Source organism: Melopsittacus undulatus, chromosome 2 (assembly GCF_012275295.1).
Source record: "Melopsittacus undulatus isolate bMelUnd1 chromosome 2, bMelUnd1.mat.Z, whole genome shotgun sequence".
In the NCBI taxonomy this organism is placed as follows: Eukaryota; Metazoa; Chordata; class Aves; order Psittaciformes; family Psittaculidae; genus Melopsittacus; species Melopsittacus undulatus.
The window spans coordinates 455,758-478,338 of record NC_047528.1 but is presented as its reverse complement, the minus strand read 5'-3'; the positions used below and the strand labels follow the sequence as shown (position 1 = coordinate 478,338).

At 64.6% G+C, this 22,581-nt stretch overlaps 2 protein-coding genes and 1 long non-coding RNA gene across 5 annotated transcripts; all 3 read left to right on the top strand.

Moving 5' to 3' along the window:
- Window positions 1-1,395: 1,395 nt before the first annotated feature.
- LAMTOR1 (late endosomal/lysosomal adaptor, MAPK and MTOR activator 1) lies at window positions 1,396-4,155 on the top strand. Its single transcript, XM_034073291.1, has 5 exons — window positions 1,396-1,509; window positions 2,156-2,301; window positions 2,822-2,899; window positions 3,012-3,138; window positions 3,791-4,155. The coding sequence occupies exons 1-5, from the start codon at window positions 1,468-1,470 to the stop codon at window positions 3,881-3,883; spliced, it is 486 nt and encodes a 161-aa protein (XP_033929182.1). The 5' UTR covers window positions 1,396-1,467; the 3' UTR covers window positions 3,884-4,155.
- A 776-nt stretch (window positions 4,156-4,931) lies between these two features.
- Window positions 4,932-6,962, top strand: LOC117437986 (uncharacterized). Of its 3 annotated transcripts, none has more exons than XR_004550620.1 (3): window positions 4,932-4,995; window positions 6,569-6,636; window positions 6,873-6,962. It is a non-coding gene; the product is annotated as an uncharacterized lncRNA (long non-coding RNA). The 3 variants fall into 3 exon arrangements; XR_004550618.1 differs by lacking the exon at window positions 4,932-4,995 and adding an exon at window positions 5,110-5,332; XR_004550617.1 differs by lacking the exon at window positions 4,932-4,995 and adding an exon at window positions 5,700-5,779.
- A 1,120-nt stretch (window positions 6,963-8,082) lies between these two features.
- LOC115945625 (nuclear mitotic apparatus protein 1) lies at window positions 8,083-22,243 on the top strand. The gene is made up of 24 exons (XM_034072741.1): window positions 8,083-8,147; window positions 8,478-8,557; window positions 9,393-9,475; window positions 9,574-9,654; window positions 9,806-9,890; window positions 10,417-10,552; window positions 11,427-11,584; window positions 11,776-11,893; window positions 12,589-12,706; window positions 12,853-12,993; window positions 13,123-13,242; window positions 13,348-16,047; window positions 16,344-16,385; window positions 16,846-16,914; window positions 17,002-17,112; window positions 17,571-17,789; window positions 17,948-18,105; window positions 18,467-18,710; window positions 19,159-19,432; window positions 19,517-19,653; window positions 19,785-19,988; window positions 20,756-20,848; window positions 20,929-21,093; window positions 21,932-22,243. Exons 1-24 carry the CDS (start codon window positions 8,083-8,085, stop codon window positions 21,965-21,967), a joined length of 5,637 nt encoding a protein of 1,878 aa, XP_033928632.1. The 3' UTR covers window positions 21,968-22,243.
- The last annotated feature ends 338 nt before the right edge of the window (window positions 22,244-22,581 follow it).

The following is a 22,581-nucleotide window of genomic DNA, read 5'->3' as shown; positions in this document are numbered from 1 at the left end:
AATGGGGGCAATGGGGGCCAATGGGGGTATTGGGTTCAGTGGGGGTCAATGAGTTTAATGGGGGCCAGTGGGGGAAATAGCGGGTCAATGGGGGCACTGGGGTTGATGCATGGACAGACCCCACAACGTGTTCATGCTGTAATGTAGGTAGGTTCCATTCAGCGCTGAGGTGCATGGGGATCGCTCCCCCAAAGCATGAACACCTCAGGGGTGTTCTCCCTTTACATTCATTCTCTTAAGGTACACACAGACATGAGGTTGCTCACTCCGCCTATACATATTTAGTATCTATCCCGGTTCGTATTACAATGAGCCGGAAGGTCCCTTGCACCTGCGCAGTGCCCATTCTGGTCATGGGCAGGGGTCTCAGGATGAAGTAAATGAGTCTTCCTCTTAAACTTTACACCTTTTAACCTTCAGACATGGCCTTAGGGTCTGGTCGGCGCCCAGTCTGCCTCTCCCCGGCTTACCAGTAGGACCAATCATCTGCTTTTGTCAGTAGAACTGCATCTGCTTCTCCCCTCCAGTAGTGATGGCAATGGCAGGATTTGTTTCACCCCCTCCAGCAGTGATCAATGCCATGGTCAGACGGCAATGGGAAGTACTTAGGGCAGACAATACTTGTGTTTAAGCAAAGGAATCCCTTTAACCCCATGTACAATTGCTCTGTATTACCCCCTGTACATTGGTTACCCCTGGATCAATGGCACTTGCTTGCCTTGTGTCAGTGGGGTCAATGGGAGCAATGGAGGGCAATGAGGACAATGGGGGCAATGGGGGCAATGGGGGTATTGGGTTCAGTGGGGGTCAATGGGTTTAGTGGGGACCAGTGGAGGAAATAGGGGGTCAATGGGGGCACTGGGATCAATGGGGGTCAATGGGCTATCAATAGGGTCAATGGGGAAATGGGTGCACTGGGAGTCAATAGAGTCAATAGAGTCAATGGGGTCAATGGGGGATCAATGAGGATCAATGGGGAGCCAATGTTGGCACTGGGGAAGCAGAGGTTCGTGACCGCGCACGCGCGTCCCGTGTCACGTGATATCGCCTAGGCGGGAGCGCAACGTCTCTCCCGTCCCTTCCCCCAACCCCTAACGTCACGTGACGCTCGTCCGCGCGCGCTCGCGGCAGAGGTCACGTGAATCCGGCAGTACCAGGGCGGGGCCGGCTCCCCCGCGCGCTGATTGGCTCCTCGTCACGTGACCTAGCCCCCCTGGCAGATCGCCCCGCCCCCGGCGCCTTGTTTTGCTCCTCCACGCGCGCTGATTGGCAGCTGATCACGTGACTAGCGGAGCCTGTCCGCAGGGTGAGGCCGGAAGCAGGAAGAGGAAGAGGAGGAGGGCGGAGCTAGCACCGCTCCTGCTCTCCCATTGGTTGCTCAACCCCCACGTGACCCAATGTTGTGTCACGGGGGGCCAGGCGGGTGTCAGCCCGGCGCTGTCACGTGAGCCGCGGTCGGCGGTCGCCATGGGCTGCTGCTACAGCAGCGAAGGGGAGGCCTCGGAGCAGGTGAGGGGGGGGGAGCGTCACGTGACCCGGGTGCAGTGAGCGGGGGGGGGGGGGCAGAGCCCCCCATGTGTGGGGCAGCCCCATAGCGTGAGCTCAGGGAGGGGATCCTGCCCCTCTGCTGTGCTATGGGAGACCCCACTTGCAACACTGTGTGCAGCACTGGTGGCCCCAACGTAAGGAGGGGATGGAGCTGGTGGAGCAAGTCCAGAGGAGGCCACGAGGATGCTCAGGGGCTGGAGCAGCTCCTGTATGGAGCCAGGCTGAGAACATTGGGGCTGTTGAGCCTGGAGAAGAGAAGCTGCGTGGAGACCTCAGAGCAGCTTCCAGTGTCTGAAGGGGGCTCCAAGGATGCTCTTCATCAGGGACTGCAGTGATAGGACAAGGGGTGATGGGTTCAGACTGAAACAGGGGAAGTTCAGGTTGGAGATAAGGCAGAAGCTGTTCCCTGGGAGGGTGCTGAGGCGCTGGCACAGGGTGCCCAGAGAAGCTGTGGCTGCCCCATCCCTGGCAGTGCTCAAGGCCAGGTTGGACACAGGGGCTTGGAGCAGCTGCTCCAGTGGAAGGGGTCCCTGCCCGTGGCTTTAGATGAGCTCTCAGCTCCCTCCATCCCAACCCATCCCATGCTCCACATCCCCCATTCCCGCAGGAGGAGGAGACAAAGCGGCTGCTGGAGCCGGACCCCAGCCCCCCCAACAAGGCACTGAACGGGGCTGAGCAGAGCTACCACAACCTGCCCTCGGCGCGCACGGACGAGCAGGCCATGCTGTCCTCCATCCTCGCCAAGACTGCCATGTGAGCCGCTGCCATTGCCGCAGCCCCCCCGGTGCTGTGGGGCAGCCTCACCGTGGGCCCAGAGGTGCCCAAGGGAAGGGGGAGATCCTCCTGTGTCCCACACCCCAATGTCCCTTCCCTATGGTTTGTGCCCCACAGGGTGCAGGGGGACGCTGGGGGTGCTGGGGTGGGGTAGGAGCTGGGAGGCCTTCACTGTGATGTGGGGGATGGAATGGGTTTGGGGGGTGCAGAGGGAGTTTGGGGGGCTCTGTGTCGTCTTGGGGGGGGTCACCCCATAGGCATAGGGGCTGTCCCCAGCCCATATAGGAGGGACTCAGGGCTGCTCATGGTGCTCAGTGGGGGGCTCTGTGAGTCCCCATATGCATAGGGACCATCCCCAGCCCATACATGGGGGTCTGAGTCTCCCATGGGGCTCAATCCATCCCCATGATGTCAGTTTTGGGGCGCTGCCATGGGGGGGGATCCCCGGGGGGGGTGAGCCTGGAGCCCACGATGGGACCCACTCCCTGCTGCCCCCCAGCAACATCATCGACGTGTCGGCTGCGGACTCACAGGGCATGGAGCAGCACGAGTACATGGACCGGGCACGGCAGTACAGGTGGGGCCGGGGTGCTGCCCATCCCTATGGGGTGCTCCCCTTCCCCATGGGGCATCCCCATAGCCCTGGGGTGCTGTGGGGTCCCTATGGGTGCTGACCGCGGTGCCCCCAGCACCCGCCTGGCCATGCTCAGCTCCAGCCTCACGCACTGGAAGAAGGCTCCGGCTCTGCCATCTCTCACCAACCAACCCCACCAGGTCCTGGCCAGTGACCCCGTCCCCTTCGCAGACCTGCAGCAGGTGAGGGGCTCCAGCCCAGAGCACCCGGAGCCATGGGATCTATGGGGCTGGGGAAGGGCTTCAGGAGCAGCCAGTGCAGCCATTGCCCCATTCCCACCCCTGCCCCATGGCACTGAGGGCTGTGAACCCTTGCAGGGCCGGTGCCTGCAGCCCTGCCCTGGGCAGCCTGTTCCAATGCCTGAGCACCCTGTGGGGCAGGAATTGTTCCTCAGCTCCATCTAAACCTGCCCTGGTGCAGCTTGAGGCTGGTTCCTCTTGTCCCATCCCTTGTTCCTTGGGAGCAGAGCCCAGCCCCTCCTGGCTCCATCCTCCTGCAGGCACTTGGAGGGAGCCATCAGGTCCCCCCTGAGCCTTCTCTTCTCCATCTGAACCCCCCCAGCTCCCTCAGCCCTTCCCCATCACCCTTGGGCTCCAGGCCCTGCTCCAGCTCCATTCCCTTCTCTGGCCCCATCCAGCCCCTCAAGGTCTCTCTTGCAGTGAGGGGCCCAGAGCTGAGCACAGGGTTCAGGTGCAGCAGCTCCAGAATCCCAACCTGGTTGCACAGAGGGGACTTCAATGCCCATTTTTACCCTTTTTGGCCCCTTTTGAACCCAAAAGAGCAGCTCAATCCCCACTCCCTGCAGTTATCCCGGATAACGGCTGTGTCCCGCAGGTGTCCCGGATAGCTGCCTATGCCTTCAGCGCGCTGTCCCAGATCCGCGTGGACGCCAAGGAGGAGCTGGTGGTGCAGTTCGGCATCCCCTGAGCTATGGGGCCGCGGTTGGGGCTTTATGGGTTGGATTCCCCCTTTCTGTTGTCCTTTCCCCCCCCTCCCCACGCCGGGATCTGGGGTTCCTGGTGCTGCTCCGGGGTGGGGGGTGCTTGGCCTGGCGCAGGGATCACCACAAAGGGAATGCTGCCGGAATGCTGTGTCCGGGGGGGGGAGGGGGCACCGACCCCCCCTTTGCCCCCCCCGTTTTTCCATGGATTTGGGTTTTTTACCTGTTCCTGGCACCGCTCATAAACCCGTGTGCAGGCTCGGCCGCCTCCTGCCCCACTGCTGCTGCTGCGTCAATGGGGGTACATGGGGTGGGGGGCACAGGGATGAGCCCCAGACCCCCCATTGGGGGTCAGAACGGGTCTGGGGGGTGGCATCCCCTGCTATGGGGCAGGATCTGCTGTGGGGCAGAGCGGGGCCCTTCTGCCCTCGGGGTGTCTGTGTGATCGCCCCCTCCCGGGCCCCACACACGTCCCCAGCCCCGCTGTGGGTCTCTGGCTGTGCACTGCTTTACACATGGCCCCATACATGTACCCCAGACCCCCCCCCCAGGGCCCCACACATGTCCCCAGCCCCACTGTGGGTCTCTGGGTGTCCCCTGGTTTACACATGGCCCCATACACACACCCCAGACCCCCACATACATCCCCAGCCCCACTGTGGGTCTCTGGGTGCCCCTGACAGCCACATACACACCCCCCCCATAGCCTCCAGTGTCCTTCGGCAGGCCCCACACGCTCAGTGGGGCTGTGACCCCCATGGCTCTGACACCCAATGCAGGCCCCACACGCTCAGTGGGGCTGTGACCCCCATAGCTCTGACCCCCAATGCAGGCCCCACATGTGCCCCATAACCCTCCCCAACCCCCCCCTTCCGTGGGTCTCTTTGCCCCATAGGATCCCCCCATCTTCAGGCCTCCCTCTTGGCCGCCGCCATTGTTGCCATGGCAACCCGCTCGCACGGGATCCCACAGCTCTCGCGAGAGGTGAATGGCACGCTGGGAACTGTAGTCCCGGCGTGCACCACGTGACGCTCCCCTCAGCCAATGAGGACGCGGCAGGGGCAGGCGCTGTTGTTTGAACCGGGCGGCGGCGGCGCCGGTACGGGAGGGGGGGGGGAGCGGAGGGGGCGTGGCCACCGGGAGGGGCGGGGCCATCGGGGGGGGAGGGGGTGAGGGGGTTCTGGTCCGTCCCGTCCCCGTGGGTCCTGCGGTTCCGGTGCTAGGCCGCGGCCTGGGCCTCGCGTAGCGCCGGTGCCCGTCCCGGTGAGGCCGAACCGGGCCCGGTGCTCGCGGAGGGGCCGAGGCGGAGCCCGCACCTCCGGAGCCGTCACCGGATGCGCGCAGCCCCCGGCGGTGCCCGGACCGCTGCCCCGGGGCCCTCCGCGGCCTCGTCCCGACGACGGCGCTGGCCTGGCCCGGTGCGGCCTCCGTGTCCGGTAGGAGAGCTCCGCTCCCGGTGCCGTCCCGGGGCTCCCGCTGCTCCCCCCCCCCTGCTCTGCGCTCGGCTCCGTGTCCCCCCCGCTCCGTTGTCCCCCATCCGGTGCCTCAGGAGCGGCGCCATCCGCGGCCCTTCCGGTGCCGTGAGGGCCTCATCGGGAGCGCGGCCTCAACGGGAGCGCGCACCGCGAGCGCGCACCGGGCCCCCCCGCCGCTCCCGTTCTCCCCCATCCGGTGCCTCGGGCCCGTCTCTGGGGGAGCGGCGTCATTCGCGTCCCTTCCGGTGCCATACGGGGCCTCATCGGGAGCGCGCACCGGGTTCCCCCCCGCTCCGGGCCCCCCCCCCCCCCCTGCCGGTGACGTGGATGTGGCCCCGGGCCAGGCCGGAGCCGTCCCCGGCTCTGCTCTGTGCGCTCCGGGCGGCCTGGGCCGCTCCGCTGCTCCCGGTGAGGCCCCGAAGGCTCCGGGGGAGGGGGGACGGGACGGGAACGGCTCCGGGACACGGGGGGGTCCGGACGGGGCTCCGGGGGCGCCGGGTTCATAACGCTGCGGGTCTGGGGCTCCCTGCGGCTCCGGGGCTGGGGTGAGCTCGGGCCGGGGCCTGCACCGGGGCCGGGGAACGGGGGGGTTCGGTGCGGGCGGTGCTGGGGCCGAGCGGGGGGAGCTCCGGCGCTGCTGCCCCCTCCCGTTCCCGGTGCCCGGAGCCGGTGCCGGCCCCGAGCCCTTTGCCTGCGCAGGCCCCGGCCCCTTGCTCCGGTTCCGGGCTCGGGGGGGTTCCCGAGGGGGGATCCTTGGGACGCTGCTGCCGGCGGCGGCTCCGGTGCTCGGACACGGGAGGGGTGAGCGGCGGCTCCGGTGCGGGGGGGGCAGGAGAACGGAGCAGGACTCACATCCCTCAAAGGGTTCGGGGGGTCGGGATGGACACGGCAGGAGCAGGAGGAGCCTGAGCTGTGGGGTCCTTTGGGGCTCCTCTTGATCCCCATCCCCGGGGGTGAATCCCGGGAGGTGCCGGGTGCATTCCCACAGCAGGAGATGGGATTGGGATTGGGAAGCTCTTCCCTGTGCAGCTGCCCCATCCCTGGCAGTGCTTGGGGCCAGGATGGACACAGGGGATGGAGCCGGAGGAGCTTTCAGCTGCCTTCATCCCAACACATCCCATGCCGTGATCCCCATCCCCTGATCCCGGCTGCAGGAGCTGTCAGTGCCGGGTGCTCATTGCTCCTCCCCTGTTGCAGGTGGGCAGTGACCTGTGAGCCTGAGGATGCCTCTGCACGGAGCGAGGGCTGCGGCTCTGCTGGCTTGGGTAATGCTCCCCCCCCCCCGGAACCGGGATGTGCCGGCACCGGGATGTGCCGGCACCGGCACCGGGAAGGGATCGGGGCTGGGGCAGCTCCTGGGGCAGCCACATCCCGGCTGTGGTTTGCCGGGAGTCCTGGCTCACCATTCCCATTGAGTGCTGGATGCCTCAGTCCGGAGCCGGGACACAGGGAATGGTGCTGGGTTCATCCTCCTGAGCATCCCATCCCATCCTGTCTGCAGGTGAACAGCACCAATGTGTGCTCCGAGCCCATCCAGGAGCTGTCCCAGCTCCGGGACTGCAGCGTCTTCATCCGGATCATCAGCAGGATGTGAGTACAAGGAGCCGGGTGCATCCGGGGGGGATTCTGGGGCAGTTTCTGTCCTTTGAGGCTCTGTTGCATCAGGTGCTTGGGAAGTACTTTATATCCATAAGGGCTGCTCAGGTGAGGGGAACTGGGAGGTTTCCCTGAGCTGCAGTGTTGGGATGGGGGGAAGGTTTGGGAAAGCACCAGAGCTCCCAGCCCATGGACACCTGTGGTTCTCTGGGGCCATTGGATGATACAGGCAGGATGGAGCCTGTTTGCTCCATCAGGACCTGAGGTGGCCAAACAGGGATGGGAGGAACGTGTCCGTCCGGAGCCACGTTCCTTGGCCATGAGCAAAAGCAATTAGAGCCTGAGCTGTCCTGGGCATGGGAGGGAGAGCACAGAGTGCTCTGCTCCGGATGTGTGTCCTGATGGAGCTGGAGGGGAAGGATGGTCCTGAGCGGGGGATTGAGCAACCCCAGCACAAACCCAGGCTGGGGGAGATGGATGGAGCCTGAGGAGCAGGACTTGGGGTGCTGGGTGAGGAGCAGCTCCCCATGACCCGGCTGCAGTGAGCACTGGAGCCCAGAACCCCCCGTGTGCTGGGGGCACCCCCAGAGCGTGAGCAGCAGCTCAGGGAGGGGATCCTGCCCCTCTGCTGTGCTCTGGGGAGCCCTGAGAGCAGCTCCAGTGCCTAAAGGGGCTGCAGGAAAGCTGGAGAGGGGCTTGGGACAAGGGATGCAGGGATGGGATGAGGAGTAATGGCTTCAACCTGGAAGAGGGGAGAGTTCGATGGGATATTGGGCAGAAGCTGTTCCCTGGGAGGGTGCTGAGGCGCTGGCACAGGGTGCCCAGAGAAGCTGTGGCTGCCCCATCCCTGGCAGTGCTCAAGGCCAGGTTGGACACAGGGGCTTGGAGCAGCTGCTCCAGTGGAAGGGGTCCCTGCCCTGGCAGGGGTTGGAGCTGGATGGGATTTAAGGTCCCTCCATCCCATCCCATGCCATGATCCCTGCCGCAGGAGGGCAGGAGGCTCCCGGTGCCTGCTGCTGCTATAATTACCCAGTGTAACGGGAGCCGCACGGGGCAGGGCCGGCTCTGGCTCCAGCTCCAGGTTATATTTAGGTGGCTCTCATTAATCTCCGGCTATGGAGCCGTGGGCTCAGCCCCTGCCTGCTCCTGAGCACAGCCGGATAGGCTGGCATGGGAACCCGTGGGGATGTGGGAATCCTCCCCCTGGAACCCTATGGGGATGTGGGAATCCTCTCCCTGGAACCCCATGGGGATGTGGGAATCCTCTCCCTTTAACCCCATGGGGATGTGGGAATCCTCTCCTTGGAACCCCATTGGGATGCAGGAATCCCCCCTGCCAGCATCCCCCTGCGGTGCCTCCATCTCTATGGTGCAGGGGAGGAAGCAGCACCGATCTGGCACTGCTCTGGTGCTGCTCCGGCATTGCCAAGGCCGGGCTGGGGCTGCCTCCATGGCCCCGTGTGCTCTGCCTTGGCTGTGCTGGTGCTGAGCTCCCCCTGCTCTGTCCCAGGCTCCTGAGCGAGGCCGCGGATTCGGCGCTGGAGCAGCCGCTGCCACAGAGGATCAGCTTCATCTGCTCCTTCCTGCAGAGTAAGAGCTGCTGCCGCATCCCCATCCCTGCCTGCACCGTGTCCTGCTGCCCTATCCCTGCCTGCACCGTGTCCGGCTGCCCCATCCCTGCCTGCACCGTGTCCTGCTGCCCCATCCCTGCCTGCACCGTGTCCTGCTGCCCCATCCCTGCCTGCACCGTGTCTGGCTGCCCCATCCCTGCCTGCACCGTGTCCTGCTGCCCCATCCCTGCCCACACCGTGTCCGGCTGCCCCATCCCTGTGCTCCATCACACACCGTGTCCTGCTGCCCCATCCCTGCCTGCACCGTGTCCGGCTGCCCCATCCCTGCCTGCACCGTGTCCGGCTGCCCCATCCCTGCCTGCAGCGTGTCCGGCTGCCCCATCCCTGTGCTCCTGCCCACACCGTGTCCTGGCTGCCCCATCCCTGTGCTCCATCACACACCGTGTCCGGCTGCCCCATCCCTGTGCTCCATCACACACCGTGTCTGGCTGCCCCATCCCTGTGCTCCATCACACACCGTGTCTGGCTGCCCCATCCCGCAGGAAGGGACCTTCCCACTGGGAATGCTGTCCGGAGCACAGGATTGGTGCAGAGGGGTGCAGGGGAACGGGGCCGGGTGCCGGTGCCGCGGCTCCGAGGCAGCGTTCCCATCCTGCTCCGGCCTCAAGCTGCTTAAATCCCACTGGAAAACCATTCCCCAAGCAGGATGTGGGGTGGGGATGTGGAAAGCGCCCTGCGGTTTCCCTCAGCCCCTATGGGCACACTATGGGGTCCCCAGCCCATGCCCGTGTGCCATGGGCAGCGTTCCCAGTGCCAGGGCTCCGGTGGGAATGGGAATGCTGCTTCCATTGCAGAGCACTGCAAGCACAAGTCAGCCCCGGAGAGCCTGATCCCGGCACAGCAGCTGCTGGAGGGAGAGGAGCTGGCCTTGGCCAAGGTAACCACGGGCACCGGTGCTGGGTACAGGCTCCGGTGCTGGGCATGGGGCTCCGGTGCTGGGCAGGGGGTGATGGTGACGGTCCCTGCTCACTGCAGGTGGCTGTGATGCTCCTGTACCACACATCCATGAGCTGCAGGAGCCCCACGCACTGGAGCAGCTTCGACTATGAGACACAGGTAATTCCCTCTGCATCCCCTGGGAAGTGCCCCCAGAGCTGCCCCTGCTGCTCCGGGACCCCCACGGCAGGGGCAGGATGGGTGCTGTGGTGCTCACCGGGCTATGGGGGCTGCGGCCGAGCTGCTCACCCCATGGCTCTGGGTGCCGCAGGTGGAGCTGGCAGCGATCCTCAGGTTTGTGCTGGACAATGAGGAGAGTCTGAGTGAGAACCTGGAGATGTTCCTGCAGAGGAAGGGTGAGCACCAGCACTGGCACTGGGACCAGCACCAGCAGGAGCAGGATGGGATGGGGGAGCTGCACTCCTGCCAAGGGGAGACTGAGCTGAGCTCTGAGGCAGAAGCTGTTCCCTGGGAGGGTGCTGAGGCGCTGGCACAGGGTGCCCAGAGAAGCTGTGGCTGCCCCATCCCTGGCAGTGCTCAAGGCCAGGTTGGACACAGGGGCTTGGAGCAGCTGCTCCAGTGGAAGGGGTCCCTGCCCTGGCTGGGGTTGGGAATGGAGGAGCTTTAAGGTCCTTTCATCCCAACCCATTCCAGCCCCCCCCCCCCCCATCTCCCCCCAGCCCAGGGCTGAGCTGCCTTATTCCCGTTGGGCAATCCCCACCTGGCACAACAGAGCCTGTGGCACGTGCTGCTTTCCTGGGTGGGATGTGGATGTAAGGCAGGGTTGTGGCTTCCTCAGCCGGGTTCATCCATGCATCCCTATGGGAATGCTGCTGCGGAGCTGTGGCTGTGCCAATCCCTCTTCTCCCGTGTTCCTTCCAGCCCCACCACCCTCATCATCATCCACCAGCTCCGAGGAGCATTCCCCACTGCTCCCATTCCCACAGAAGCGGGAGGTGCGTTTCCTGGAGCTGCAGAAGATTGCTTCATCCTCCTCATCCTCCTCCAGCACCAACAAGTACGTGCCCTGGCTTTGGTGGGAATGGTTGGGATGGGTGGGACATGGGGATGCAGCTGAGTGCACAGAGACCTGGTCTGTAGGAGTAAGCTCCGGCTTGACTTGGGATGTGTGAGGGGAGGGATGAAGCTGGGATGTGCAATGGGAGGGATGAAGCTGGGATGTGCATTGGGCAGGATAAAGCTGGGATGTGCAATGAGAGGGATGATGCTGGGATGTGCAATGGGATGAAGCTGGGATGTGCAATGGGCAGGATGAAGCTGGGATGTGCAATGGGAGGGATGATGCTGGGATGTGCAATGGGAGGGATGAAGCTGGGATGTGCAATGGGCAGGATGAAGCTGGGATGTGCAATGGGAGGGATGAAGTTGGGATGTGCAATGGGAGGGATGAAGCTGGGATGTGCGAAGGGAGGGATGAAGTTGGGAGGTACAATGGGAGGGATGAAGCTGGGATGTGCAATGGGAGGGATGATGCTGGGATGTGCAATGGGAGGGATGAAGCTGGGATGTGCGATGGGATGAAGCTGGGATGTGCGATGGGAGGGATGAAGCTGGGATGTGCAATGAGAGGGATGAAGCTGGGATGTGCAATGGGAGGGATGAAGCTGGGATGTGCAATGGGATGATGCTGGGATGTGCAATGGGAGGGATGAAGCTGGGACGTGCAATGGGATGAAGCTGGGATGTGTGATGGGAGGGATGAAGCTGGGATGGATCCGGCTCCTTGGAGTCTGGCTGATAAGCACAGACCCTGCCCAGAGCTGCTGGGCCCTTCCCTGTCCTGCAGTGGGACTGGGGTTCCCAGTCTGTGCCTGCAGGGCTGTCTCTCTATGGGCTGTCTCTCTATGGGGCTCGGTGCTGTCCCTCCCCAGTGCCCTCCCCGCGGGCCCCTCCTCGCCCATGGGGGACATCCTGCAGACCCCCCAGTTCCAGCTGCGGCGCCTCCGGAAGCAGTTGGCTGCGGAGCGGGAGAACCGGGATGAGCTGGAGGTGGAGCTGGCAGAGAACAGGAAGCTCATCACCGAGAAGGGTCAGTCCTTAATGGGATGTACTGGGATCAGGGGGGCTCTGGGGCTCAGGTCCCTGCTGCCAGACCCAATGGAGCTCAGCTCCTCCATGTCCCACTGCAGAGGGTTCCCATGCGGTGGCTCCATGGGGGACACATCCCCCCCGGGCACTGGGGGGTCACAGGGGGTAACGGGTCTGTTCTGCCCCCCCCAGAGGCTCAGATCACTCTGCTGCAGCAGCGGATCGACCGCCTGGCCCTGCTCCATGAGAAGCACACTGCAGAGCAGCTGGAGCCCAAGGAGATGGAGGAGCTCAGGGAGAAGAACGAGAGGTGATCCCTTGGGAATGTCCCTGCTCCTGGCAGGAGGAGCAGCCTCCCAGGGAACAGCTTCTGCCTCAGAGCTCAGCTCAGTCTCCCCTCTCTTGGGCAGGTTCAAGCCATTCCCCTTGGCCTGGCCCTCCAGGCCCTTGTCCCAAGCCCCTCTCCAGCTTTCCTGCAGCCCCTTTAGGCACTGGAGCTGCTCTAAGGGCTCCCTGGAGCTCTTCTCTAACCCCAGCATGGGAACAGCCCCCCCTGCTGTGGGGAGACCCCATGGGATGTGCTCACTGTCACTGACAGTCTTCGGGGTGCCGCTGGTTCCCCTTCCCCAGCTGCTCCCCCAGGTTTGCCTGGCTCTGGCCTGGCCTCTGTCCCTCCTTGCTGCCACGTCCTGCTCTTTGCCCTGTCTCTGTTTACCTGGGAAGGATGCCCAAGCTCCTGGGCCTTGCTTTGCCCTTTCCCTTTGCTGGAGCTCTGCTGCTGCCTCTGCCCTTGCTGTGGAGCTGTTGGGCTCTGCCAAAGCACAAATCTCTCCCTGCTCCCCTTATCCATGTGCTCGGATCCACTTTAGAGCTGGATCTGGGGTCATTTGGCCCCATGGCACAGGGGAACCGATGCCCCTCGGTGTCCTGGACCGTACCCAGGGTTAGGGTTAGGGTTAGGGCCGTCCCCAGCAGCATCAGCCCCGCTCCCAACCTCCCCTGCAGCCTCCTGGCGCGCTTGCACGAGGCCCTGAGGCAGTGCCAGGACCTGAAGACCGAGAAGGGGCAGATGGACAGGAAGATCAGCCAGCTCTCCGAGGAGAACGGGGACCTCTCCTTCAAGGTACGGGGGCTGCAGGGTCCTGTCCTGCTCTGGGGCTGTGCAGGGCGCTGGGCTCCGCATGGGGACCCTCCCCAGCGCCTGCCTGGGCTCTGTGCGGTGCTGCCCATCGGCCGCTCCTCTGGGATGTGGGATTTCCCCCTTGGCAGCTCCGGGAGATCGGCAGCCACTTGGTGCAGCTGCAGGAGGCTCTGAATGAACTCTCGGAGGAGCACAACGCGGCCCTGGCCCAGGCCCAGGAGAAGCAGGGGCAGCTGGAGACGGAGCTGCGGGGAGCCCTGCAGGACAAGGTGGGCAGGGCTGGGGGGGCTGCTGTGCTGCAGGTGCATCCCATGGGAAGGGGTCCTGGTGCTCTCCTGGGCAGCCTGGATCTGTGCCCTGGGGGTGATGCAGCTCAGTCCCACCCCTCCTGTCTCCAGAAATGCTCTGAGGAGAAGATCGAGATCCTGCAAGGGAAGCTCTCCCTGCTGCAGGATCAGCTGGCCCAGCTGGGAGAGAGCAGCAGCCACAAGGGAGAGGTGCTGGGGGATGCCCTGAAGGTACATCCGGAGCCATCCCTGCCATGGGAGGCTGCCTGGGGGAGAGCAGCCTGAGTCACCCCTGAGCCCATGTGTGTTCTGTTCCCTTCCCCTCGTGTCCCACAGCTGGAGGAGCTGAAGCAGGAGGTGTCCGTGCTCACCAGTCAGGGTGCTGAGCTCCAGGCCACGGTGCTGCGGCTGCAGGAGGAGAAGCAGCAGCAGGAAGCAGCCCTGCAGTCCCAGCGCGGCCTCTTTGAGGAGGAGAAGCAGCAGCTGGGCAGCCTGGTGAGCAGCCTGCAGGAGTCCCTGTCAGAGAGCCAGCGGCACCGGGAGCAGCTGGAGCAGGAGCTGCGGCAGCTCCAGCACCTGCAGGAGACCAACGCTTCCCTGAGCACCCAGCTCCAGGCCATGGCACAGACCCAGGATTCCAAGCAGGCCGCCTGGGATGCGGAGAGGGCAGAGCTGAGCCGCCGGATCCGGGAGCTGGAGGGCAGGATGATGGAGCTGGGCCCGCAGCAGGCGCAGCTGCAGGAGCTGGAGGCGAGGCTGAAGGAGAGCCAGCAGCGCCTGGCTGACAGGGAGAGGCTGGCGCGGGAGAACGGGCGCCTGCAGGAGCAGCTGCTGTGCCTGGAGGAGTCCCTGCGGAACACTGAGGGCATCCTGGAGGATGAGAAGAGACGAGCGGCAGAGAGCCTGGAGGGCAGCCTGGCGCGTATAGCAGAGCTGGAGGCCGAGCGGCAGCGCCTGCAGCCGGAGCCGCGCATGGAGGAGGTGACCGCGGCGCCGGAGCAGCGCCCGGGCTCCGAGCACCAGGAGCGTGTGGCTGCCCTCGAGGCCGAGCTGAGCAGCGCCCGTGCCAGGGCTGAGGAGCAGGAGGCCGAGGAGCGGCGGCTGAGGGCTGAGGTGTGTGCCATGCGCGAGCGGGTGACCGCGGCGGAGCAGGCGCTGGAGCAGCACCGGATGGAGGCACAGCGCACGGCAGAGCAGGCACTGGAGCAGCACCGGATGGAGGCACAGCGCGCAGCAGAGCAGGCGCTGGAGCAGCACCGGATGGAGGCACAGCGCACGGCAGAGCAGGCACTGGAGCAGCACCGGATGGAGGCACAGCGCACGGCAGAGCAGGCGCTGGAGCAGCACCGGGCAGAGGCACAGCGCGCGGCGGAGGCGGCCGCGCAGGAGCTGGCGCGGGAGCGGCTCCGGTGCCAGGAGATGGAAGGTGCCATGGAGCGGATGCGCGGTGCCGAGGCTGAAGCGCAGCGGGTGCGTGCCCGGCTGGAGGAGGAGCTCCGGGAGCACCGACGGGAGCTCGGCAGCCGCGAGGAGGAGGCCGCGCGGCTGCGGCAGGAGCTGGAGCGGGGCCGGGCCGAGAGCGCGGCTGAGCGCGGGCGCAGGGCGGAGATGGAGGCTCAGCTCCAGAACAGCCTCAATGAGCAGCGCGTGGAGCGCGGCCGGCACCGGGAGGAGCTGGCGCGGGTGCGGGAGCTGCTGCAGGAGCTGCACCGGGACAGGGCCGCGTGCACTGAGGAGCTGCGGGAGCTGCAGGGATCGGTCACCAGGCTCCGGGGGGAGCTCAACGCACCGGGAGACACGGATCCGCAGGGGCCGGCGGAGGCTGCACAGAGCAAGGCCATAGATGGAGACAGCACCAAAGGCTCGGAGGGGGAGCCAGAGCCGAGCATGGCTCTGTCCGCAGAGGTGCATGCCCTGCGTGTGCAGGTGGAGGGGCTGCAGCAGCGCTACCGGGAGCACCGGGAGAGCGCGGCCGCGGCGCTGGAGGCAGCGCACAAGGAAGGGGCTCAGCACCGGGAGCAGGCGTCGGAGCTGCAGAAGCTGCTGGAGGCAGCACAGGAGGCACAAGCGCTGCAGGATGGGAACACCGAGGCCCTGCGCCAGGAGCTGCTCCAGAGCCGCGGCACCATCGCTGCCCACGAGCAGGAGCTGGCAGCTCTGCGTGCCGCAGCACAGGACCGCGGCCGTGCCGAGGAGGGGCTGAAGGAGCAGCTCACACAGTGCGTGCAGGAGCTGGAGAGGAAGAGCAGCCTCGTCGGGAGCCTGGAGCACGAGGTGTCCGTCCTGCGCCGGCAGGCGGCCGACAAGGAGGCCGAGGGCAAGGAGCTCAAGCGCCTGGTGCTGGCGGAGTCGGACAAGAGCAAGAAGCTGGAGGAGAGGCTGCGGGTGCTGCAGACAGAGATGGCCACGGCAGCCTCGCGTGCGGCCGAGCGCTGCTCGCTCATGAAGGTGGAGGTGCAGCGGTGCCAGGAGGAGATGGACAAGCAACGCGTGGCTATGGAGGTGCTCCGGAGGGAGCGGCAGAGCCAGGGCGAGCGCGAGGAGGAGCTGCGGCAGGAGCTGCGGCGCGGCCGGGACGAGCACCGGCAGCAGGAGCAGGTGGTGGCCGCGCTGCGGCAGGAGCTCAGCACCGCGCAGGGCCTGGCCGCGGAGCTGCCGTCGCTCAAGCTCCTGTGCCAGCAGCTGCAGGCTGAGCGCGGTGCTCTGGAGAGCCAGCACCGGCAGGAGCTGGAGCAGCACAGCCAGGCTATGGGCTCCATGCAGGCAGAGCTGGCAGCGCTGCGGGAGCGCGCGGCCGAGCGGGAGCACACGGTGCAGCGGCTGCAGGCGGAGCTGGGGCAGGCGCAGGAGCGGCACGGACGGGAGCTGGAGCGGATCCGGGTCACATCCGAGGAGCTCGTGGCCGGGAGCCGGCGAGAGGCGCAGGAGGCAGCGCGGAAGCTGGAGGCTGTGGGCAAGGAGCAGGAGAGCAGCAGAGCGGCGGCGCTGGAGGAGAGGAGGGAGCTGCAGGAGGACAGGGAGCGGCTGGCGGCGAAGGTAGGGGCTCTGAGCATCCCTGCATCCCTGGTATGGGGCTCTGAGCATCCCTGCATCCCTGGTATGGGGCTCTGTGCATCCCTGTATCCCTGGTACGGGGCTCTGAGCATCCCTGCATCCCTGGTACAGGGCTCTGAGCATCCCTGCATCCCTGGTATGGGGCTCTGTGCATCCCTGCATCCCTGGTATGGGGCTCTGCACATCCCTGCATCCCTGGTACGGGGCTCTGAGCATTCCTGCATCCCACTCCTGGGGCTGGGTGATGCTCCCATGGTCACCGTGCTTTGTGCCCGCAGGTGGAGCAGCTGGAGGGGGTTCGGAAGGAGCAAGCCAAGCAGGTAACGTGGGTGATGGAGCACGGCTTTGGGTGGGTTCCCTGTGCCCTCGTCCTGTGCTTGTGGTGGGGATGCAGCTCCAGGTGTTTGCCTTCATCCCAAAACTGCTGCCTGCAGCTCAGCACCTCCCAGTGTGACCCATAGGGAACCATTGCTCCTGTGATGCCTCCTCAGGCAGATGGGATTTAGGGGAAGCCAGGATATCCCATTCCTTCCATACATCCCTTTTTCCCCCCTCTTTAACCATGCTCCAGCTCCAGACATGGTCTGGCTGTGGCCAGAGGTGCGGTGCCTCACCACAGCACTGACCTCCGTGGTGGTGTGAGGCTGCCTCTTGGCAGCACCATTGGAAAAGCCCCATTTCCCCCCACAATCCCAGCACAAGCAGCCCCACAGAGGCCTCGAGGCTGGGACCCCGAGGGGTGATCTTGTCCCTGGCACTGGTTTAACCCCCATGTTCCAGGTGGAGGAGCTCACCAAGAAGCTGACCCAGCACGAGAAGAGCGCGCGGAGCCACCAGCAGAGAGTGAAGGTGAATGGGGAGCAGGGGCCTGGGCTGAGCTCTGAGCTCTGTGGGGCACGGGGGGGGTCTCTGAGCCCCTCTCCTCCCTGCACACAGGCGCTGGAGGGGGAGCTGCAGGCGGAGGCCACGCGGCAGCAGCAGCGGCTGGAGGAGCTGCAGGAGCAGCTCGCGCAGAAGGAGCAGGCGGCCGAGCACTATAAAGGACAAGTATGGTCCCATCATCCCATCCCCATCATCCCATCATTCCATCCCATCATCCCATCCTCATCCATCATCCCATCATCCCATCCCCATCCCATCATCCCATCCCCATCCCATCATCCCATCCCATCATCCCATCATCCCATCCCATCATCCCATCCCCATCCCATCATCCCATCCCATCATCCCATCCCAATCATCCCATCCCCATCCCATCATCCCATCCCATCATCCCATACTCATCCCATCATCCCATCCTCATCCCATCATCCCATCCCATCATCATCTCATCCCATCATCCCATCCCCATCCCATCCCCATCCCATCCCCATCCCATCCCCATCCCTCCCCATCCCATCCCTGTCCCATCTCCATCCCATCCCCATCCCTCCCCATCCCATCCCCATCCCATCCCTATCCATGCCCATGGGGAGGATGACGGATTCCTCTCTTCGCCCTCCCAGATGGAGAAGGCAAAAACTCACTACGATGCGAAGAAGCAGCAGAACCAGGAGCTGGCAGAGAAGCTGAAGGCCATGGAGCAGCTCCAGAAGGAGAACACGGAGCTCCGGGCTGAGTCCGAGCGCTTGGCCAAGGAGCTGCAGCAGAGTGTGCTGCACGCCAAGGAGACGGAGCTGAGCTGCAGGAACCTCACCAGCCAGGTGCACAGCCTGGAGGCTCAGGTAGGGAGCACAGAGGGGCTTCTTCCTTATCCTTCTTTCTCCTTTCCTCTCCTTCCTTCCTTCTCCTTCCATCTCTCTTCCTCCTTCACACTCTTTCCTACCCTCTCCCCCATTGCCATCTCCCTCAGAGGATCCATCCCTCACTGCTTCCCATCCAGGTGGAATTTGCCAACCAGCAGCTCCGGGAGCTTGGCAAGATCCAGGTGCCGAAGACCACACTGAAGGGCCAGGAGCTGTTCCCCCAGAGCCCTGCTGACATCAGCGCCGACAGCCTGGACCTCAGCCTGGAGGAATCGCGGTCACTGCACACCAGCAGGTACAGGCACCGCGCCGCAGTGCTGCCCATCCTGCACCGCCGGCTACCCTAACCCTAGCCTTAAACCTAACCCTAACCTAACCCTAGCCCTAACCCTAATGGTCCCAAACCCTAACCCTAATGGTCCCTAACCCTAACACTAACCCTAACCCCTAACCCTAACCCTAATCCTGCACCGTCGGCTACATTAACCCTAACCTAACCCTAGTCCTAAGCCTAAACCTAGCTCTAACCGTAAACCTCACCCTAACCTAACCTAACCGTAACCCTAACCGTAACCGTAACCCTAACCCTAACCCTAACCCTAGCCCTAACCCTAACCCAACCCTAACCCTAACCTGACCCCTGCCATGTCGCACAGGAAGACCACCCGCTCCCGCTCCGAGGCCTCTCTGCCGGCAGCCGGTACCGAGGAGTCCCCAGCCCCGCGGCGGCTGCCGCGCAAGGTGGAGTCCCTGGAGAGCCTTTACTTCACCCCCCTGCCCGCCCGCACCCGGGCCCAGCGCCGCTCCAGCACCGGCTCCTGCGGGGACCTGTCGCTGGACTCCGGCTGCCAGACCCGCTCCGCGCGGCGCCGAACAACCATCAGCATCACCATGACCAAAGTGAGCATTGCCAAGGCCATGACCTGGCTGCAGTGAGCGCTGGAGCCCAGAGCATGAGCAGCAGCTCAGGGAGGGATCCTGCCCCTCTGCTGTGTGAAGGGGAGAGCTGAGAGCAGCTCCAGTGCCTAAAGGGGCTGCAGGAAAGCTGGAGAGGGGCTTGGGACAAGGGATGTAGGGATGGGATGAGGAGTAATGGCTTCAATCTGGAAGAGGGAAGAGTTAGATGGGATATTGGGATGCAGCTGTTCCCTGGGAGGGTGCTGAAGCGCTGGCACAGGGTGCCCAGAGAAGCTGTGGCTGCCCCATCCCTGGCAGTGCTCAAGGCCAGGTTGGACACAGGGGCTTGGAGCAGCTGCTCCAGTGGAAGGGGTCCCTGCCCATGACACAGGTTGGGGCTGGATGGGATTTAAGCTCCCTCCATCCCACCCCATCCCATGCTCTCCCACAGAAGGAAGCCCATCCCGAGGACCTGGACAGCTCTGAGCTCTCCTTCCGCAGCCTCCCCACAGCTCATCCCGGTGCTGCCCCTGCCCGCAGCCGCCGGCGCTCGGGCTCCTCTCGCTCCATCACCACGTTCCCGTCGCAGGAGTCGCTGCTCCCCCCAGACACCTCCTCCCCACAGGACCCCCATGGCCATGCCGCGCTCATGGCACTGCCCGGATACCGCCCGGTGACCCGCAGCTCCCTGCGGCGCATGCAGGGGGGCAGCAGCTCCAGCCTCGGTGCGTGGCTATGGGGCGGGGGGGGCTCTGCCTTCCCTTTGGGTGCCTGGAGCCCCCATTGACCCTGCCTCTCTCCGTGTTCAGGCCGCAGCAGCCTCTACCTCGGCACGTGCCAGGATGAGCCGGAGCAGTTGGATGACTGGAACCGCATTGCGGAGCTGCAGCAGCGCAACCGCGCCTGCCCCCCCCACCTCAAGACCTGCTACCCTCTGGAGAGCAGGGTACGAAGCTGGGGGGCAGCCGTGGGGCAGCCATGGGGCAGCTGTGGGGCAGCCGTGGGGCAGCAATGGGGCAGCCATGGGGCACGCAGGGTGTGGGGCATGGGTAACCCCTCCGTTGCCGTCCCCCCCAGCCCTCCAACTCCTTGGCCACCATCACGGATGAGGAGATGAAGACGGGGGACCCGCGGGAGACGCTGCGCCGTGCCAGCATGCAGCCCTCGCAGGGCCCCCCCCCGCGCCGCAGCACCCTGGGCACCGCATGGGCTGGCATCACCACCCGCCAGCAGCGCAAGAGAGCAGCCAGTGAGGAACCACAGGGACCTGACACCCCCGAGGTGAGCATGGAGCGGACAGAGGGACATAGAGCAGGGAGCATAGAGCATGTAACATAGAACATGTGACATAGAGCGTGTAACATAGAGCATGTAACATAGAGCATGAAACATAGAGCATGAAACAGGAAACATGTAACATAGGGCATAGAGCATGAAACAGAGAACATGAAACATAGAGCATGGAACATAGAGCATGAAACATAAAGCATAGAGCATGAAACATAGAACAAGAAATAGAGAACATGTAACAGAGCATGAAACGTGGAGAATGGAGCCATAGAGCATAGAATATAAAACGTAAGAGCCCTAGAGCCACACAGCACAAAGAACCATAGACCAGAGAGCCCACTTGGGACGGGAGAGACCTTTCAGATCACCCAGTGCGGCCGCTCCCAGCACTGCCAGAGCCACCAGGCCCAAGGGGAGACTGAGCTGAGCTCTGAGGCAGAAGCTGTTCCCTGGGAGGGTGCTGAGGCGCTGGCACAGGGTGCCCAGAGAAGCTGTGGCTGCCCCATCCCTGGCAGTGCTCAAGGCCAGGTTGGACACAGGGGCTTGGAGCAGCTGCTCCAGTGGAAGGGGTCCCTGCCTGTAACAGGGGTTGGGGCTGGAGGAGCTCTCAGCTCCATCCCAGACCTCTCTGTGGTTCTCGGTGCTCCCCAGTATGGGCTCCAGCGCAGGGCTTGGTGCTGGAGCATCCCCTGGGTCAGGATCCAGCTCTGAGCTCTGCTCCCTCTCCCTCTTCCATCCCCATTCCCATTGCTCCGCAGCCCAAGAAGCCTCCCACGTGCTTCCCTCGGGCACAGACCCCACAGCGCCGCAGTGCTCAGCACCACAGCCTGCAGCCGGCGCCCGGCAAGCCGGTGAGAGCAGCACCAGCACCGGTGCTGGGGGTGCCATGGGGTGACCCCTGTGCCCCCCCCTCACCCTGACCCCTCCGCAGCCCGAGCGCCGCCAGTCCCTGGCCTTCAGCATCCTCAACACCCCCAAGAAGCTGGGGAACAGCCTCCTGCGCCGCGCCAACCGCAAGGCCACGGCCAAGGGCTCCCCCCGCGCCGGATCGCGCCGCTCGCCCCGCATAGCCACGGCCAAGACCCCCAAGGGCAAGGTAAGGACCTGACCCCCCCCCACTGTGGGGCTATGGGGGTGCTCCCCATCACCAATGCCCCCATCACCGATGCCCCCATCACTGATGCCCCCATCACCGATGCCCATCACCGATGTCCCCATCACCGATGCCCCCATCACCGATGCCCCCATCACTGATGCCCCCATCACCGATGCCCATCACCGATGTCCCCATCACCGATGCCCCCATCACCGATGCCCCCATCACCGATGCCCCCATCACCAATGCCCCCATCACCGATGCCCATCACTGATGCCCCCATCACCGATGTCCCCATCACCAATGCCCCCATCACCGATGCTCCCATCACCGATGCCCCCATCACCGATGCTCCCATCACCAATGCTCCCCATCACCGATGTCCCCATCACCGATGTCCCCATCACCGATGCCCCCATCACCGATGCTCCCATCACCAATGCTCCCCATCACCGATGTCCCCATCACCGATGCCCATCACCGATGCCCCCATCACCAATGCCCCCATCACCGATGCCCATCACTGATGCCCCCATCACCGATGCCCCCATCACCGATGCCCCCATCACCAATGCCCCCATCACCGATGCCCCCATCACCAATGCCCCCATCACCGATGCCCCCATCACCAATGCCTCCATCACCGATGTCTCCATCACCGATGTCTCCATCACCAATGCCCCCATCACCAATGCCTCCATCACCGATGTCTCCATCACCGATGTCCCCATCACCAATGCCTCCATCACTGATGCCCCCATCACCGGTGACCCCATCACCGATGCCTCCATCACTGATGCCTCCATCACCGATGCCCCTCCTGCTCTGTCCCTTCCAGGCCAATCGCCAGCAGCTCAAGGACACCAAATTCTGAGCTTTGTCCCCATCTCCCCCCCAAGGCTACAGCAGCTCCAGGGGGGGTGATGGGACAATGGGGGGGGCACCTTCCCCTCGTCCCATTGCCCCCCTGGGGCTGCCCCCCCGCTGCTCCCTGCGCCCAGGCTGGGCACTACCCCTGGCTCTGCCTGCACCCACAGGCAGGACCCCCCTGCCCCCTCGGGACCCCCCCAACCTTTGGGGCGCCCAGGGGGCAGAAAGGGGCATTTTTAAGGTATTTCTACTTGTAAATAAAGTGTATTTTTCTCCTGCAGTGTTGGGGGCTCAGTTCATCCCCAGGTGCTGGGTTAGGGGCCATGGGGCTCAGGGACCCAGGGGGGGTTCTCCAGCCCCCTCTTCCCCATGGCCACCGCTCACCCAGGGAGCAGCCCCAGTTCACTTCCCTCGCTCCTTTATTCTGCTCCAGTTGAAACCCCCCAAGCTTTGGGGTGCTCCCCCCACACCCCCCCCAACCGCTTTATGGGGGTGCTGAGCTCCTTCCCTGCCCCACATCCTGCCCCACATCCTGCCCGTGCTGCTCCCAGCCCCCAGGTGCCCCAGCACGGATCCGTGCCCCCCCCTCACAGCCCCCCATGTCTGGGGCTGAGGCCG

Bases quoted from the DNA above. Each gene is read 5' to 3' on its own strand.
- LAMTOR1 (XM_034073291.1), top strand. From the start codon at position 1,468: ATGGGCTGCTGCTACAGCAGCGAAGGGGAGGCCTCGGAGCAG. The intron at 1,510-2,155 runs GTGAGGGGGGGG...CCATTCCCGCAG, and splicing joins AAGGGGAGGCCTCGGAGCAG to GAGGAGGAGACAAAGCGGCT. The intron at 2,302-2,821 runs GTGAGCCGCTGC...GCTGCCCCCCAG, and splicing joins ATCCTCGCCAAGACTGCCAT to CAACATCATCGACGTGTCGG.
- LOC115945625 (XM_034072741.1), top strand. From the start codon at position 8,083: ATGGAGCCGTGGGCTCAGCCCCTGCCTGCTCCTGAGCACAGCCGGATA. The intron at 8,558-9,392 runs GTAAGAGCTGCT...CTTCCATTGCAG, and splicing joins CATCTGCTCCTTCCTGCAGA to AGCACTGCAAGCACAAGTCA. The intron at 9,476-9,573 runs GTAACCACGGGC...TGCTCACTGCAG, and splicing joins AGGAGCTGGCCTTGGCCAAG to GTGGCTGTGATGCTCCTGTA.